Raw genomic sequence first — 19,412 nt, 5'->3', positions numbered from 1 at the left:
GAGCCTGACGGCTTACAGTTCATGGGGTCACAAAGAGTTGGACACGACTGAGTGACTAACACGATCACTTTCCTTGCCTTATGCAGCAAATTGTGTTTGTGCACTGAAGCCCATATGATATTTTCATAATTTATCTCTTAACATGTTCAACATGCACATTATTTATATTTTCTTTTTTCCTCTTCAGAAATAATTGCTTTCAAATGTACAGTTTTGCTTTGGATAGTTGGTAGAAAGATACATGAATCCAACTGGTCTCCCCAAAAGTTGAAATTTTCATTTATTCCCTAATACTGATTCTACTACCTTTGTCTCTATGTTCAATTTATCTACCATGTAACCTGATGTGTGTTTTTGATGTTTTATTTTAATTGACTTAAAACTGTTTTCTTTTTTCCTCTTAGCTTAATCCAATACATTATTGTTTTAAGCTTTGGCTTGGGCTGTTGTTTATTGTGGCTCTTCCCAGGCACCTTTGGTTCTAGCTGACAGGAATAGAATAGGCCTTTCTTTCTTTTCTGAAAAATTAATAGACTTTTTTATAAAGAGCAGTTTCAGGTTTATAGAAATTTGAGCAGAAAGTACAGAGAGTTCCCACGTACCTCTTTCTCCTGCCCTCCCTGCTCTGCCCATTTGGGAAGAGCAGGGAGGGCCCTGTTGACACTTTACATTAATGTGATACGTTTGTTAAAATTGATGGACCTACAGGGACACATCATAATCACCCAAAGCCCGTAGTTTACAACTTCAGTCTTGGTGTTGTGCTTTATATGGGCTTTGACAATTTATAATGACATGTGTCCAGCATTGCAGTATCATATAGAATAGTACCATGCCTCTAAAAATCTTCTGTGTTCCACCGATTTATCCTGCCCTCCCTCTATCCCCTGGCAGTCACTCATCTAAGTTGTCTCCATAGTCTTGCCTTTTCTAGAATGTCAAATAGTTGGAATCATACAGTTGGAATATAGCCTTTTCATGTAGCCTTTTCAGATTGGCCTCTTTCACTTAGTGACATGCATTTAAGTTTCCTCCACATCTTTTCATGGCTATGTAATTCATTTCATTTTAGCACTAAACAATATTCCATTGTCTGGATGTACCACAGTTTGCTTATCCATTCACCTACTGAAGGACATCTTGGTTGCTTCCAAGTTTTGACAGTTAGGAATAAAGCAACTGCAACCATTTGCATGCAGGTTTTTGTGTATATATATTTTCAACTCCTTTGGGTAAATACAAAAGAACACAGTTGCTGTGTTCTCTGATAAGAATATAATTTTGTGAGGATCCTTCAAACTGTCTTCCCTTTTACATTCTCACCAGTGATGACAGAGAGTCCCTGTTGTCCCACAGGCTCATTTGTTGTTGTCACCGTTGTGGATTTTGATCACTATGATGGGTGTGTAGTGCTGTTGACTGAAAAAAGAAAAAAAGTGCAGCCTAAAAACTGAGAATTGTGTTTTATTTGGCAGACTTGCTGAGGACTTAGGTCTGGGAGGCAGATTCTCAGATAGCTTTGAAGAACTGCTTCTAAGAGGTAAAGGAGGAGTCAGGATATATATTAGAGTTTTTACAACAAAAAGCCAGGTAATCTGAACATCAAAAGTTTGCTGTTAATTAAAGAAAAGCAGACATCTGAAGTTAATGAACTTAGCACTTTTCTATGTATGGGAAGATGGAAGCATTTGGGCTTATTGAAATCATTCCTTTGATATGTACCTTAATTATCTAGGGCCAGTATCCTGTTTTTCTCCATCCTGAATCTCCTCAGAGTGCACACCTGAGGGCTCTGCAGTGGCTGATGGCTTCATAACTACAACTTCCTTTGTTTACTGATAGAGCAGGTGACATTTTTCATCCAGAGTGGTATCTCATCGTTGTCTTAATTTGCATTACTCTGAAGATGTACGATATGGAGCATCTTTTCATATGGTTACTTGTCATCTGTATGTCTTTGGTGAGCAGTCTGTTCAGATGTTTTGTCTGTTTTAAAACTGGATAGTTTATCTTCTTATTGCATTTTAAGAATTGTTATATATTTTGGATGCCAGATACGTGTTTTGCAAAGGTTTTCTCCCAGTCTGTGTATTTTCATCCTCTTAACAATATCTTTTGCAGAGCTGAAGTTAATTTAATAAAGCTTCAGTTTATCAATTTTTCTTTCATGGGTCTTACTTTTAGTGTTGTATCTGTAAAGTCATCACCAAACCCAAGAACTGTTAGATTTTCTCCTTATAATCTAGGAATTTTATTGTTTTGCATTTCACATTTAGATCTGTGATCCATTTTGAGTTAGTTTTTGTAAAAGATGTAGGTTCTGTGTCTAGATCTATTTATTTTTGTAGTATGCAAATGTCTAGTTATCCCAATACCATTTGCTGAAAATTCTCCGTTTTCCACTGATTGCATTTGCGCCTTTGTTAGAGATCAGTTTCAGTTGACTCTGTGTGAGCCTGTTCTCGGCTCTCTATTCTGTCCTCTTGATGTCGTCATGTATTCTTCATTAGTAGCACACTGTCTTGTTCACGGTAGCATTAAAATAAGTCTTGAAGTTGAGTACTGTCAGTCCTCCAACTTTGTTCTTCTTCAGTATTGCTTTGGCTATTCTGAGTTATTTGCCTCTGCGTGTAAATTTCATTCAGTTTGTTGATAGCCACAAAATATCTTGCTGGGAGAGGCTTGATTTTTAAACCAAGAGTTTTGCTTTTGTCTTTTAAAATAGTTATGTTTGACTTTTGGTCTTATTCAAAAGGCCATTTACCTTATACCTTTTCTTTCTTAGGTCATCATCAACATGTTTATTATTAACCAATATAAGTGAATAATCATTATTATAATAAGAAATTGTGTGGTATTTTGTTACTTTTCTGTATTATATAAATCTCTACATAAATATGTATGTATAAGATTATGACCAAAGACTAGTAATTTTTATGTCTAAAGACCTGGCCTTGGGGGTGAGGGTGCTGCGCTCAGTTTTCATGGACTCCACTGGGGTCTTTTAAAACTACATCTACTCACCCCTACTCATCTTTTTTAGGGCAGCTCAATCACTGAGAGTCACTGAATTTAGAGGGAGTTATTGAATAGAGTGTTGCACGTAAGAATATAACGGAGGCAGAAAACAACAAGAACCACTGCTGTAAAGTAATGAAGTCAAACATGATTCAACTTAGGGTTTTTGTGTCTCTTCTCACATGTCTGTTCTCCTTCAATGAATTTAAATTAATCCTATAAGGGAATAGGAGACTTATGAGCATGAAGAAGGTAAATTTTTTTTTCTATGAAACATGATAAGTACAATGTTATACAGAGCTCGCTATCTAAAAATAGCAAACTTCACTGGTGGTCCAGTAGGTTGAAAATCTTCAATTCATGGGATATGGGTTCGATCCTTGTCCCATGGAAGATTCCACAGTCCTTGGAGCAACTAAGCCCATATAGCACAGCTACTGAAGCCTGAGCTCGTAGAGCCGCTGCTCTGCAACAAAAAGCCATTGCAATTAGAAGCCCTTGCATTGCAACTAGAGAAAGCCTGCACACAGCAACAAAGACCCAGCACAATCATAAAAATAAATAAATAAATGATTTTCGAAGTGCCATATTTACTTTTTATTTGCGCCTTATCTATGAGAATGGAGAAGGAAAATGCTACCCTCTCCACTATTCTGGCCTGGAGAATTCCATGGACTGTATATCCATGGAGTCTCAAAGAGTCGGACACAACTGAGCGACTTTCACACGTATCTATGAGAAAGAGTACACAGGCTAGCTTTTAATTTTTATATCTTAATTTATATATTAATCACTCAGGTCTTGCTTTATTCTTTTTATTATCAGAGTTTAATAGATTTATGTTCCAAGGATGTTTAATATGACATTGGGTTTTTACAACTTGTAATTCAATGCCTAAATTGTGTTAAGAATTACACTCTTAACAGTTATGTCATTATTCTCTAGTAGACATATGTAAAATTTTCAAAAGACTTTAATAGCATGTAGAGAAATAGTACTATTTAGCTTCATAAAATATTTGACTCAAGCAATCTGGTGACATCAGGTTAATCTAGTTATGTAGAAACTAACCTTCTTAACCCTGCTTAGAGTGACTATCCCTTTTTCTTAACTATTAGCAGAATGTGAGAAAAATTCACATATATTAACCAAGCTGAACATTATATTGAAATACACAATCGGGGGAAACCATTTTGGTACATAAAAAAAGTTATCTAATTTTTATTTATTTTTAAAATATCAGTGAAGTTAAATATTGTTTTTGTGGTTATTGGCTTGTTTTATCTTTTGTAGCTTGTTTCTTCATCGTTTTTGTCCAGTTTTCAGTTCGGGTGTGGGTCTTTTTCTAACTGATTTCATTTTGAGGTAAAACTGATTAACTCTTAAACACTAAAAATTTGATTTTTCTTTGAAGTTGAAGTATTTTGATGTTAGAATGTAATGTGGATATTTAGAAGATAGACCTTTATTTGGAAGATAAATACAAGTTTCCCTAAAACTTCTGGCTGTATTGGCAAATGTCTTGAAAATTCAATTATGATACCTAGGGATATTTATTTATGCTTAACTTATGTTTATGCTTTTTAGGAAGTAGAAGATAGTAACGATGAGCTATTTGAGAGATCATATTAACTAAAGTTTTTCTTTTTGAGAAGACTGTAAAAGTTAAAATGCATTAAGATTATACCTCATCAAAGTCTACAGTTCAAGTGCCAAGATCTATTATAGGCTTCTTGTTTAAAACATTTATTATAAAGTTAAAGCCAAAGAAACTTTGTAACTCTCATATGACCTTATGAATCTTAATTACCGGAAAAGATATATTTTGCATCTACTACCATAAGTCAAAAATTTAAAAATGTTTTATCCTCATTTTTATTCCTAAAATGTAAATTAAAATTCTAGAAACTGAGTAGCCTTTTTGACTATTTTATGATTCTCTACATCTATCCAACATAATGTGGATATAAAATATAAAGTATTCTTAATGATCCAAAATACGTTTTTTAAATTTAAGATCTTCTTTCCCCACAGTGACACTTACAATATACAATGTTGGATCATGAAACAGAGTAAACAAACACGTCATTGTTTAAAATAAATGGCATGCACTGTGTTCAAAGGACTGTGAATTTTTATTTTGAACTCTTTTATATGATTTTAGTTCTAGAATACAATATATATTTTAATTTTATGTGATACAAAGATATTTATCTTTTATGCAATATTAACTGTTTATAATAGTCTTTTGATTATTATTATTTTGAAAATATAAGCATCATGCATGACTAATTTGTAATCTTACCATTGGAGGTAAGATTACTATGCAAAATGTACTATGTACTATGCAAAAATGAGTAAACATAGATAATGGATAGGACATGAAAGTAAGCCATTCTTTGGCATTTATAAGTTCAGTCTTTCAAAAATACTTATTTTTTAAATTTGCAAATGATTTTTTTCTGAAGTGACTGCCCTCACCTGATTTTATATTACTTTCTAGAATTTTCTTTTGATGTTACCACGGTCACTTTAGATATCTTGACATATGTTATGTTTGGTAGAGTAGGTTTTTTTGTTTTTTTAGTTGACAGAACAATTCCTTAGGAGTTGGGAATGTATTTCTTTAGATTAAATGTATTGTCCTATGGTTATGTAACACACACATGAACAGAAAGTGTTTGAAGAATTGTGTTCTGCTTCCTATTTCAAGGAGGGAGTAATTTCTAGGACAGCATATTGAAAGCACAGTCTCTGGAGATCAGGTCAAGGTAGAGAAGTACATTTCTTACAGGTTTCTCCATGGATACTCTAGGCCAAAGGGGATGTCACAAGCTGAAGTTAGAGAATGGGAAGGTCTGTTTGATGCAGCAGGTAGGAAGATCAAGGCAACTGGAGAAGCTGTAGATAAAAGCCAGGTAGGCTGCCCAGGTGTCAAGAAAACAGAACAGGTGCTCTCTTTATGTCACACTTGGTTCGATGTACTGTTTGCCAGGCACAATGTCATCTTGATCTCTCTTTTGAATGATTCAAAGAAAAGTCCTATGAGTCATCATTAATTGCTTGCCCTCCTGTGAGTAGCAAAGTCCACTAACATCTGACAGACCCTTCTCTCCTGTGCCATCACCATCCTCTTAGCCCAAACTGTGATCATCTCACCTGGATTTTCTGTAGTGGCTCCCCCGATTCTACGTTTGCCCTCATCTAATTCATTCTCCAGAGGAGCCAGGGATCTTTTAAAGAGAAGCCAGATCCTCTTCCTCTCCAAGTCATCACTTTGCACTGAATTTTAATTGCATTGAGAGTAATATCCATTTTCCTTATAGAGCTCTAAAACTTTGGTCTCTGACTAATGCTTCTAACTTCATCTCACATCCACCCCTGTTCCATCCCTTGAGCTTCAGCCACACTGGTCCTTTTTTTGTTTTTCAAACATTCAACTCAACTTTGTACTTTCTGTTCCTGGTGCTTTGCCTTGCTTCCTCTTTTTCATCATTTAGATGTGAGTTCAAATGTAGTTCGCTTTTTCAAATGTGTTTCCAGAGCATTCTCTCCAAAGTAGTGTATTTTAACTTCTTAACCTAATTTGCATCTTATTTATTCACACATATTTCCTTCATTGCATACAACTTTGTTTAAAATTCATTCATTCATCCATGACATATTTATTGTATCCCCAGTATATACCAGGCATTGTTCTAAGCACTTGGGATTCATCAGTGACCAAAAAAGACAAAAGAGAGTCTCTGAGCATATAGAATTCACAGCAGCAGGGTGAGGAGAAAAATACCACATAATAAATAAATAGTACATAGTAAACATGATATATAATAAAGTTATAGTTATGTTGGTTAGAAGGCAACAAGTGTAATAGAAAAAATAGAGTCTGGTAATACAGATTGGGAGATCTGGTTGGAGTTGAGGGGCAGGATGCATATTAAACCAGGTGGTTATGGTTGGCCTAATTGAGTTGATTATTAAAGTAGAGTTCTTTTGTTTCTTTTATTTTAGCTTCAGCACCAGTCAGCAAAGTGAATAAGTATTGCACTTCTTCCAACTCTCATTCTACTTTGGGGAAAAAGAATATCATCATGTCAAGCATTACAATTGACCCAGATGTCAAGCCTGGTGAATATGTCATCAAGAGCCTCTTTGCAGAATTTGCTGTTCAAGCTGAAAAGAAAATTGAAGTTGTAATGGCTGAACCCTTGGTGAGTAGAGCTGACCTATAAACCTGAAATCTTTTCTTGCCTTAACCATTATATTATAGATTTTCCAAAGAAAATAACATAGTTGAAAAATATTAAAGGAAGCCAATCTGAAAGGGTATATACTATATAATTCCAGCTATATGACATTCTGGAAAAGACAAAGCTATGGAGACAGTAAAAGATCAGTGGTTGCCAGAGGTTGGGCAGGGGTAGAGGTGGGATGAATAGGCAGACACAGGATTTTTAGGGTAGTGAATATGTCCTGTTATGATACTGTAATGGTGATACACATCATCACAGGGATATCCAAACCCATAGAATTTACAACACCTGTTGTGAACCACAGTGCAGTCTATAGAGTTTGCATCATTACGATGTGTCAGTTATGAATACGCCCCTCTAGTGCACATGTTGATAATGGTAGGGGCTATGCATGTGTGGGCATGGGGGAAAACAGTAAGTCTGTTCTTCTGCTCAGTTTCACTGTGAACCTAAAACTACTCTAAAAAATAATGTCTTAAAAAAAAAATAAAGCGATAGGTGATAAAAAGTGGTCATCTAAAAAGCTGTAATGACTCTAGAATACACTTAGATGAGTTACTGCAGGTAACAAAAGGACAAAAATGATTTCACCAAGGGGAGTTATTGAGATAGATAAAACATATGAGAAAATGAAAGAAAATCTAAAATATTCTGTGAGTTGGTGATATGACAATAGCCAAATTTAGAACAAGTAAACAGCTTTGAATTTACAGTACATGAGGATACTTAAAAGCATGAGGAGCTCTACTTATGAGAAAGAAGGAAGGAGAAAGAACAAGAACCAAGGTTTGGGTTGGATTCTAAAGAACTGTGATGACTGTTTTACGATAGATAAACAGTGGTAGGACAACAAGGAGGACAGATGAAAGGCGGAGACTATTTAGCTGTTGTATAAGTCCAGGCTGAAATGAAAAGAGTCTTGAACTAGGGCATTACCAGTGGAAAAAAGTGAGATAAATAACAAAAGCAGAATCAGTAGAACTTGATGCACAATTAAAATGGAATAGGTGTTTTGAGTGAACATGAAGGGTTAAAGATTTTTTGAAGTGTTCGAAAAGATGGTAGTGTGTTTACCTCAGTAAAGAAAACAAGAGTTTTATTGGGATCGTAAGGATGATTAAGATGTTTGTGTATGTTAAGCTGGAGCTACTAGCAATCTAGACCATGTGGAATTATTTGGTAGCTGGAAATTCTTTGGGGGAATTTGCAGGAAACATAGATTTTGGCATCATCCACATGAGGGTGATGATTGAAGCCAAAACAGCAGATGATGGCATCACTATAGAATGGCATTATTATCGTCAAATAATAGACGCAGAGTACAGTGAACACTGGGGAACAGGTTATGGACTTGGAAGTTAAATAGCCTGAGAACCGTTTCTGCAGGGTGAAGTAACTTTAGAAAGTAACTCTCGGGGTTTGAAGGGAACGGATATGTGATCAATCAAAAGCATGTTGGTAGATTACAAGTTGGGTGGTGATAATGAAGATGGAGGTAGAGGATGTAACAGCTGAAATGTATTATTCCTTACATAACTGAATTAGAGATAGATGTGCACCACTATTTTGAGACCCAGAGGGTCTGTTACTTGTCTGAGGCCCAAAGCCAGTAAGCAGCAGAGCAAAGAGTTAGGCTTAACTCAACCTGCTGTCCTTTCTCAGAAGGAAGGAAGAAAGGAAGGGGAGAGAATAAAGATGACCTAAGAAAGGAGGGAAGAAGAAGGAAATATATGTTCTTAATTTTCTTAGTTAAGTAGGACTTACTGCTCATACTGTGATGGTCTGTGGGTGGGGTGCCTGCAAGCATCGAGTTTCTTTCTGATCTTTAAATAGAGGACACTACTCTGAGGAGAGTATCTATGAAATCATGTAATTGAGGTTTAAGAAATAATAGTACATAAAAGATCATTAACTAAAATGTATATTTCAGAACTGTACATCTCGTTATTAATATATTCAGTTTAGTCATTTCATGATTGCTTTCTGCATTTAGTTCAGTTCAGTTCAGTCACTCAGACGTGTCTGACTCTTTGCGACCCCATGAATCACAGCACACCAGGCCTCCCTGTCCATCAATATTTATGCCAATGTATATATATATTTAGATTTATATTTATACCAATGTATATATAACATGTATATAATATAAAATTCTGTTTTAAAAATTAGGATTATGAGAGTTTATAGATATGAAATAGTGCTTATAAGGTTTAATTAGAAAGGTACTTACTCTATAAAATGTTATTTTCTTCATCCATGGTCTGTGAATTACATGTTAGATTGCTTTACTGGCCTACTTAAATAGCATACAGTCAGAAAGGAAACCACTTTTAAAAGATACATTAAAAAAAGGCTTATGGAGCATGATGATTATAGTTAATAATACTATATTGTTTAACTGAAAGTTGCTAAGAAAGTCGAATTTGTGTTCTCACTAAAAACAAAAAAGAAAGAAAGAAAAAGTGAATATGTGAGGTGATGGATGTTTTAATTAACTTGATAGTGGGAATCCTTTCAGAGTATATACGTATTTATCACCTTGTATACTTGAAATATATTACACCTTTATTTACTCATATATCTCAATACAAACTTATAGAAAAGTAGAGATTATAGTATAATGACCCCTCTAGACCCATCACTTGGCTTCAACAGTTTGCAGCGTACCCAGCACATTTTAAAAGCTCTTTTCCTATTTTATAAAATGTTTTATAAACAGCATGATGTAGTATGGTCCTAACAGCTCTAAAATGTCTTGTAGGCTTAAAGAAATTTCAATTTTGAAATCTAAAAGTCTTGAGAGTAACATAATCAAAAGAATGTGAGTGAAATTACCTACTTTGAACGAGTCTATAATATAGCAATTTTATAATTTGCTCTTTCCTTTTTCTACCAATGCTAGTATTACTGACCTAGCTCAGGGTCAGATTCTGTCATATTAGACCATTGCATTAGCCTTCTCACCAATCAAGTAGTAGTCCGTCAGGGTCAGATTCTGTCATATTAGACCATTGCATTAGCCTTCTCACCAATCAAGTAGTAGTCCGTCAGGGTCAGATTCTGTCATATTAGACCATTGCATTAGCCTTCTCACCAATCAAGTAGTAGTCCGTCAGGGTCAGATTCTGTCATATTAGACCATTGCATTAGCCTTCTCACCAATCAAGTAGTAGTCCGTCAGGGTCAGATTCTGTCATATTAGACCATTGCACTAGCCTTCTCACCAATCAAGTAGTAGTCCGTCACCTTTCCATTTCCCTTGTTCTCACCAAACTGTCCCTCATCTACAACACAAATATCAGTATTATCACCTTCTTGCTTTAGAATTCTTGCTTCCTTTTCATTCGTATATATTAAATTCAAGTTCTTGGGGGAGTCATTTCAGCCTCTTCAAAGCCTTGTTATAGTTTGTATAATGTTTCTTGATTCTCCTATCCTGATGTATGCTGTGACAGAAGTATTGGCTTAAAAATATCCTCTATATATTCTGTTGTTCTGATGTATTTGTTTTTACTTTTCTCTTGATCTAAAATGCTTTGAACTCCTCTGTTTTTAAACCTCTACTCATCCTTCCAGCTTCCCACGTGTTCCTTCTAACATAGTGACCCTTCCTTAAGCTAAATGAATCTGTGTTTTACCATAGTAATTTTGTTCACACTCCTAGATTCTGACATTGTCATATTATGGTTTATTGTTTACATTAAAAGATCTTTTATTAAAGATCTGTTTATCTCTACGGATGTGAGCTACTTGATACCAGGAACCAGGTCTCTCTCTCTTCTTGTACCTGCAGCACTGACCTTGGTGGTAGGCTCTTAGTAAAAGTTTGTCATATAAATTGAACTTATTCTTGAGAACACTGCTGCGGCCTGCACTCTTATTTTCCTTCTGACAAAGCACAGTATCATTGTGTTAGCCAGAGCTTCTAATATTTCTTTCACAATAGACTGATGCTGACTATATTTTATTCATTCATTTAACAGTTCATTTCAGAAACCCCCACTATGTAATTTAAAGTGAGATTATTGAGTTATAGTGGGTAGTGCTCAGGATTCCATTGAAAAATAGGTGTTTCTACCCCATCATCACACTTAAGAGAGAAGAGACATTCCTTCCTTCTCCTTCTGACACCCCAGGAAAATACACAAATGTTGTAGACTCTGGCTGCTCAGGACAAACACTGGCTGAGAAAATCCCCATCATATTTTATAGATTTTACCACCGACACTCCTATGTGTGCGTGCTAAGTTGCTTCAGTTATATCCGACTCTGTGCGACCCCATGGACTGTAGCCCGCCAGGCTCCTCTGTACATGGAATTCTCTAGGCAAGAATACTGGAGTGGGTTACCATTTCCTCCTCCAGGGGATCTTCCCAACCCAGGGACTGAACATGCGTCTCTTCTATCTCCTGCATTGGCAGGCTGGTTCTTTACCATTCGTACCACCACATCCTATGTACCAGCATAATTTCTTCCTGTCTAAATCAGATCTCTGCCAGCTTTGTTTCATTTATGTCCAAATCTGAGTAGATGGTGTATCATCTACCCAGCATTATGATTAGATAATGAAAATACATTATAGCCTCAGATGCGTTTATTGTGATCTCATTTGTTTTGAAATGTATTTTGTACCCTTTCCAGTAATAAACTGCTGTTCAAGATGACTCTCTCGAGTTCTTGAATGAAATTCTCATTCTGTTTTAAAGACAATAGCATCCACAAATTGTTACATACAAGGAGCCTAACCTGTGTCTCATGGTCAGATGGACAGTAGGTTACATGGAAACTTAGAAGCACCCATGTGAAAGACTTCTGTTAAAAGAATTTAATCAACCACTAAAATGAGAGAACTGGCCTTTTCATTTTCATATTAGAACTCATAATAAAAGGAAATTAAGGAAGCTGAAAGATTCAAAGGTTAGCTGAGCTTGACTTCAGCCATGATTTCATTTTCATCTTGGAAGATTCAAAAAGGAAGGGCAACCATTGATTAAAATTTCAGCTTGCAAGCAATTTTTACAACTGCACTATCCACTGTTTTTTTGATAGTATTAAATATCTTTGTATTTTAAAGAGTTTCTGGTCTCGCATTTTTCTGTTTAGGACCAGCATTTTTACAACTGCACTATCCACTGTTTTTTTGATAGTATTAAATATCTTTGTATTTTAAAGAGTTTCTGGTCTTGCATTTTTCTGTTAGTTTCCCCCCTTCTCCTCACATGTTTATTGTTACATGGTATATATTATTTACTATGATTGAGGCACTGAACAGCTGATTGGAAGCCCCACCTTCATGGAGGGGCCTTTTTGACTGTGGTCTTTAGCATGTAGTCATCTGAACCATCAATGTCAGCTCTTTAGCTGGGAGCTAGTCAGAATCTCCTGAGAGGGGTGCTTCAGTAGCCCAAATGAGAAGATTTAGGCTTGGCTACTAACATTCAGGGGATATAGAGGCAGAAGATAACTGTTTTTTTTTTATTATTATTATTATTATTTAGCATATACTTTTTCACTTAAGCTCCCTGTCTTCAGGATGATACCCTGTCTTCAAGTGTAGAATCTCCCAGCTGACGTCTCTGTTTTGCTCTTTGCTAAGAAGGGCAATTCCTCTATGCGCAGGATGGAGAGACGGCCAACTTGCTAAGTAAGAGTGGGTGAAGGGAGTGAGAGGTAGGGTTTAAACTTTTCCTAAACATTCAACCAACCTCTTTTTGTTTTTTGTTTTTTAGTTTTCTCTTTTTAATAAAAAGCCTATAAAAGAGGTCAATACAGTACCAGACCTCTTATTTTTTTTAATTTTTTGGCTGCTCTGAGTCTCCATGGTGGCACGCAGGCTTTTTCTCTAGTTGTGGCACATGGGTTTAGCTGCCCCGTGGCATGTGGGGTCTCAGATCCCGTACCAGGCATTGAACCTGTGTCCCTGTGTTGCAAGATGGATTCTTCACCACTGGACCCCCAGGGAAATCCCTCAACATTCTTATTTTAACTTCACCTTCATCCACACTTTCATAGTACTGAAGTCCTCCAATTCCTGAGCCTTTGGGGAGTTCCAAGGTACAGACTGGATTATCTTTTCCCCACTTTGCATGGCAAGCTCAGTCCCTTCCCTCTGATTGTGACTCAGATGTCATCTTCTCAGTGGTCATTAGGAAGTCCCCACCTCCACTGCAGCTTCCTATCCTAAAGTCGAAGATAATATATATATTTTTTTGCTCTGTCATTGGACTTTTTAATCTACAGTGATAAGGATTGTTTAGTAGGAGAGAAGGCCATGTTTAGTTGCAGATTATTGAAATATTTCAGTATCATTGTTACACTGTCAAAATTTTTTCAGTAAGCCCTCTTGCTTTCCTTGGAAGCTACATGTTGCTGCTGGTACTCTGCACACAGATACTAGTTAAAGGGTCAAATTAGAGTATAAGGGATTGTGAACTTTAGATGCATTATTAGTATATTCTATTATTTTGAAATAATGACATTATAAAAAGTGGAAATAGTTTTAAAGGTTATGTAATAAAAATAGTGATCCTTTCATTTTTTATCAAGGTAATCACTGTCCATAGTTTTAGTTTACTATTTTTCATGTCTGTTATTTATCAATGTCTGTAGCACTTTCCACCTTTAAAAAAGAAAAAACACAGCCATGAGATTTTATATACATATATTTTTTCTGTACCTATTTTTATTTAAAAAATCAGAGATTGTTCTATTGTCAGCCCATATGTATTTGTCTCATTCTTTCTAACAATTGAATACTACTTCACTTAGAGAAAGTACTATAAATGTTTGTATACCACTCTCTATGGATAAGCTGTTTGGGACTTACCCCAATTTGAGGCCATTGCAAAAAACAGTGTAGTGTTAGTTGCTCAGTCCTGTCCCAGTCTTTTCGATCTCATAGACTGTAGCCCACCAGGCTCCTCTGTCCATGGAATTCTCCAGGCAAGAATACTGGAGTGGATTGCCATTCCCTTCTCCAGAGGATCTTCCTGACCCAGGGATTGAACCCAGGTCTCCTGTGTTGCAGGCAGCCTCTTTACTGTTTGAGCTACCAGGAAGACAACAGCAGAAAAAGATAGTACAATAAATATTCTTATACGTAAGTCTTTGCATTCATCTATATGTAAATATAGAGAATAATTTGGTCTATGGCCATAGCACTCTGAACGCACCCAGATCTCATCTGATCTCAGAAGCTAAGCAGGATCGGGCCCAGTTAGTACTTGGATGGGAGAATAACTTGTATTCTTTTTGGTTGTCATGTTAATGGGTTGCAGATACTATAAGCATGTTTTTAAATTCTTTATCTTTTCAAAGTCTCATATTGAAAGTACGTCTGCTTGAGCAATGGTTAGACTGTCCTCAACCATATTATAATCAAACTGAGAGGTTAATACAAAGCCCTTGATTAGTAATCTGTATTTAAGGCAGTACACTTCAGTTTAGTTCAGTCACTCAGTCGTATCCGACTCTTTGAGACCCCATGGACTGCAGCACGCCAGGCCTCCCTATCCTTCACCAACTCCTGGAGTTTACTCAAACTCATGTCCATTGAGTCGGTGGTACCATCCAACCATCTCATCCTCTGTTGTCCCCTTCTCTTCCTGCCTTCAATCTTTCCCAGCATCAGGCTCTTTTCCAATGAATCAATTCTTCACATCAGGTGGAGTTTCAGCTTCAGCATCAGTCCTTCCAGTGAATATTCAGGACTGATCTCCTTTAGGATGGACTGGTTGGCTCTTGCAGTCCAAGGGACTCTGAAGAGTCTTCTCCAACACCACAGTTCAAAAGCATCAGTTCTTCAATGCTCAGCTTTCTTTATAGTCCAGCTCTCGTATCCACACATGACTAGTAGAAAAACCATAGCTTTGACTAGATGGACCTTTGGCAAAGTAGTGTCTCTGCTTTTTAATATGCTGTCTAGGTTGGTCATAACTTTTCTTCCAAGGAGCAAGCGTCTTTTAATTTCATGGCTGCAGTCACCATCTGCAGTGATTTTGGAGTCCAAGAAATTAATGTTTTTTAACTGATAGTGACATGAGTATTTCACATTCAAACATCGTTTCTGAGTTCTTATTATGTAAAAAACAGCTAACTCTCACTTTTTGGTTTAGGAAAAACTCTGTGAGGCTATCAAATGTTCAGAAATCTTTGAGAAAGTGTGAGTTTATTGAAAAATGAAAAATGTTGACTACAAGAAAACTGTGAGTGTTTCTGGAAAAGTTAATTTCTCTCTTTTAGTTTTCTTAGTCATTACTTTACTGTATAAATACCCTATGGGGTAATGAACTATGTAGATCAGCGTTCCTCAAAATATTACTGAAAACCTTTCAATTTAGTATTACAGTGAAAGAGGGATCAAGTGAGGGGGATCAAGTAAGTCAAGTAAGTTGGGAAGAAACAGCTTATTCTCTCTTCTATACCACGCCTAGCCCAGGTTTTAAATACACAATTCACATTAGGATAGCTCAATAGTCTTCAAACTTTTAGATACTTACAGAAGCAGTGTTCTCTTGAACTTGCTGTGAGACTTAGAGCTCATTAATTGGGCATATATATTATTGGACAGTATCATTATCGTGTTGTATGTTTATCGTGCATCAGTCAGTTCAGTTCAGTTTAGTCGCTCAGTCGTGTCCGACTCTTTGCGACCCCATGAATCACAGCACGCCAGGCCTCCCTGTCCATCACCAACTCCTGGAGTTCACTCAGACTCACGTCCATCGAGTCAATGATGCCATCCAGCCATCTCATCCTCTGTTGTTCCCTTCTCCTCCTGTCCCCAGTCCTCCCAGCATCAGAGTCTTTTCCAATGAGTCAACTCTTCGCATGAGGTGGCCAAAGTATTGAAGTTTCAGCTTTAGTATCATTCCTTCCAAAGAAATCCCAGGGCTGATCTCCTTCAGAATGGACTGGTTGGATCTCCTTGCAGTCCAAGGGACTCTCAAGAGTCTTCTCCAACACCACAGTTCAAAAACATCAATTCTTGGGCGCTCAGCTTTCTTCACAGTCCAACTCTCACATCCATACATGACCACTGGACAAACCATAGCCTTGACTAGACGGACCTTTGTTGGCAAAGTAATGTCTCTGCTTTTGAATATGCTATCCAGGTTGGTCATAACTTTCCTTCCAAGGAGTAAGCGTCTTTTAATTTCATGGCTGAAGTCACCATCTGTAGTTGGTTTTAGAGATAGAAGACTTGTCTGCAAGATAATTACCAAAGTGTGCTTAGCATTTAAGGACTCAAATGCCAAGGACATACCAAAAATCTTTTGCCCATTAAGAAAGTCAAGTGCCATAAAACCAAAATTGAAAGAGACACATGTATCCCATCGTTCACTGCAGCACTATTTACAATGGCTAGAACATGGAAGCAACCTAGATGTCCATCCACGGATGAATGGATAAAGAAGTTGTGGCATATATACACAATAGAATGTTATTCAGCCATAAAAGGAACACATTTGAGTCAGTTCTAGTGAGGTGGATGAACCTAGAACCTATTATACAGAGTGAAGTGAGGTCAGAAAGAGAAAGATAAATACTGTATTCTGACAAATATATATGGAATCTAGAAAAATGGTACTGAAGAATTTATTTACAGGGCAACAATGGAGAAACAGACATAGAAAACAGACTTATGGACATGGGGAGAGGGCAGAGGGGGTGAGATGTATGGAAAGAGTAACATGGAAATTTATATTACCATATGTAAAATAGATGGCCAATGGGAATTTGCTGTATGGCTCAGGAAACTCAAACAGGAGCTCTGTATCAACCTAGAGGGGTGGGACGGGGAGGGAGTTTCAGAAGGGCGGGGATATATGTATACCTATGGCTGATTCATGTTGAGGTTTGACAGAAAACAGCAAAATTCTATAAAGCAATTATCCTTCAATAAAAATAAATTAATTAAAAAAAAGAAAGTCAAGCAACATAAAATTCAAGCATTTTACCGACTCCAATTAAATTAGTTAGAAACATGATTCTCTGGTAGTTAGATTAGGAATTTTTACATTTCAGTGGCAAATATGTTTCTGAGTTTATTTTCATGAAGGTGAGTCATAAATGAGAGAAGGAAATTGGGACTCTTGGATAGATAAGCTTCAGAATATACATATTTCTAAATTCCAGTTTTTCTCTAAATTTAAAATTCTAAAAATTCGAAATTTCTAAATTCCAATTGAAGAATGGCACTGGTTTTTTATGATACATATTTCAGGTAAAAATTCAGTAAGAAAGCCTAATGTAGAAAGTTTAGAAAATCATCCTAAAGAATCTCAATAAAAGAATCAATTGTATTAGATTTGAATATAATCTGAGACACCTCTCAAATTCAGTAAGTTAAATAATTCTATGTGGAATAGGAAGCAAGAAAAGTAGATAGTAAGGCTGACAGAAAGGGTCACGCTGTGTATGCTCTTCTAAATTAAATTAATTAAATTTTGTTTGTATTACCACATCAGCACCTTTCCTTAAGACTAATTAATTACAAAAGAAAATCTAATTACAAAGAAAGCAAAACCAACTTACAAATCTCAACTGTTTAATATATGTAAAATTTCTAATATTTTGCATATACTTTTTTTTCAATTGTAGGAGAAGCCATTATCTAGATCTCTTCAGAGAGGTGAAGATCTTCAGTTTGACCAGGTATGCCAGTGTGCTTTTTTTTTTTTTCTTTTTTTTTTCCTGAAAGGAAAATGTTTATCCTAACAGTCTGATCCAAATACATATACACCCAGTATTAAGAAATTTCTATGTTTTGTTTAGTGGCCCTATATATCGTTATACACTAGATTCTGTCTGGAGCTGATAGTCTGTTTTATATAAATATATACATATATATTATACACACACACACAAAGACACCTGCTGCTGCTACTGCTGCTAAGTCACATCAGTTGTGTCCAACTCTGTGTGACCCCATAGATGGCAGCCCACCAGGCTCCCATCCCCAAGATTCTCCAGGCAAGAATACTGGAGTTGGTTGCCATTTCCTTCTCCAGTGCATTAAAGTGAGAAGTGAAAGTGAAGTCACTCAGTTGTGTCCGACTCTTTGCGACCCCATGGAGTGTAACCTACCAGACTCCTCCGTCCATGGGATTTCCCAGGCAAGAGTACTGGAGTGGGTTGCCATTGCCTTCTCCGTAATAAACAAGGACCAAACCCAGGCTACCAGCGTGGAAGCATGACATGCTAACCACTGGACTGCCATGGAATTCCTTGGTAGTTTGTTTTTTAACAAAACAAATAGAAGGAGTTATGAGCTGTGAACTTTATTGATTTCTGTTTATTAAATATTTTAAAACTTTGCTTTTCATTGGTACTGTCTTTATTATGCCCTTTGAAAATTTTCAGAAGGCTTCCAATTATATCCCTCAATCTTTCCTTGTATACAATTTTACATATTTGACCTCTTAACACGGAGAAGGCGGTGGCAACCCACTCCAGTACTCTTGCCTGGAGAGTCCCATGGACGGAGGAGCCTGGTGGGTTGCAGTCCATGGGGTCGTGAAGAGTCAGACACGACTGAGCGACTTCCCTTTCACTTTCACTTTCATGCATTGGAGAAGGAAATGGCAACCCACTCCAGTGTTCTTGCCTGGAGAGTCCCAGGGATGGTGGAGCCTGGTGGGCTGCCGTCTATGGGGTCGCACAGAGTCGGACATGACTGAAGTGACTTAGCAGCAGCAGCAGCAGACCTCTTAACATTTACTGTTTTTCCTGTTGGGGCTTCAGAACCTTTATATTGAAGCATCTAGCCTGGTTTTCTCTCTTTCCACCCCATTCTAAAGGCAGAGCCAGAGACAAGGACTTGGTTCTAGAAAGAGATTCTAGGGAGGAGACTTGAGAGAGTGATGCAGGGAAAAGGAAGAACCGATAGAGATCACCGCTCTGGGCACTGGGGGTTCATTCCATTCTGAGAGCTATCGAGAATGTTGCCCATACTTGTCTGTCTGAAGAATGGAGGGCTGCAGCATTTATCTGCAGTTCCCTCTGCAGTAGTTGTGGGTTGTCCTCAGAGGCATTGACTACACCCCATACTCAAACTTGTAGCTGTGCTTGTGCAAAGATCAAGGGGAGTGCCTGTGTTAGAAAGCCAAAGAAGCTTAAAAAGAAAATATACAATGGCCA

General features: G+C 37.0%; 1 protein-coding gene across 11 annotated transcripts in view; it reads left to right on the top strand.

The window, feature by feature from the left end:
* FRYL (FRY like transcription coactivator) overlaps positions 1 to 19,412 on the top strand; it is a 269,078-nt gene that overhangs the window by 116,101 nt on the left and 133,565 nt on the right. For 10 of the 11 annotated variants that reach the window (XM_024993143.2, XM_024993144.2, XM_059887458.1 and 7 more), the window contains 2 exons: positions 7,030 to 7,229; positions 17,874 to 17,927. In XM_024993143.2, coding sequence (XP_024848911.1) covers positions 7,110 to 7,229; positions 17,874 to 17,927 — 174 coding nt within the window. In that variant the 5' untranslated portion in view covers positions 7,030 to 7,109. Of the gene's footprint in view, positions 1 to 7,029; positions 7,230 to 17,873; positions 17,928 to 19,412 lie in introns of those variants that run through there. The other variant, NM_001206589.2, reaches the window with a different exon arrangement.

Source organism: Bos taurus, chromosome 6 (genome assembly GCF_002263795.3).
Source record: "Bos taurus isolate L1 Dominette 01449 registration number 42190680 breed Hereford chromosome 6, ARS-UCD2.0, whole genome shotgun sequence".
Taxonomy (NCBI): Eukaryota; Metazoa; Chordata; class Mammalia; order Artiodactyla; family Bovidae; genus Bos; species Bos taurus.
The sequence above is the reverse complement of the archived record's forward strand: the minus strand, read 5'-3'. Positions and strand labels throughout refer to the sequence as shown.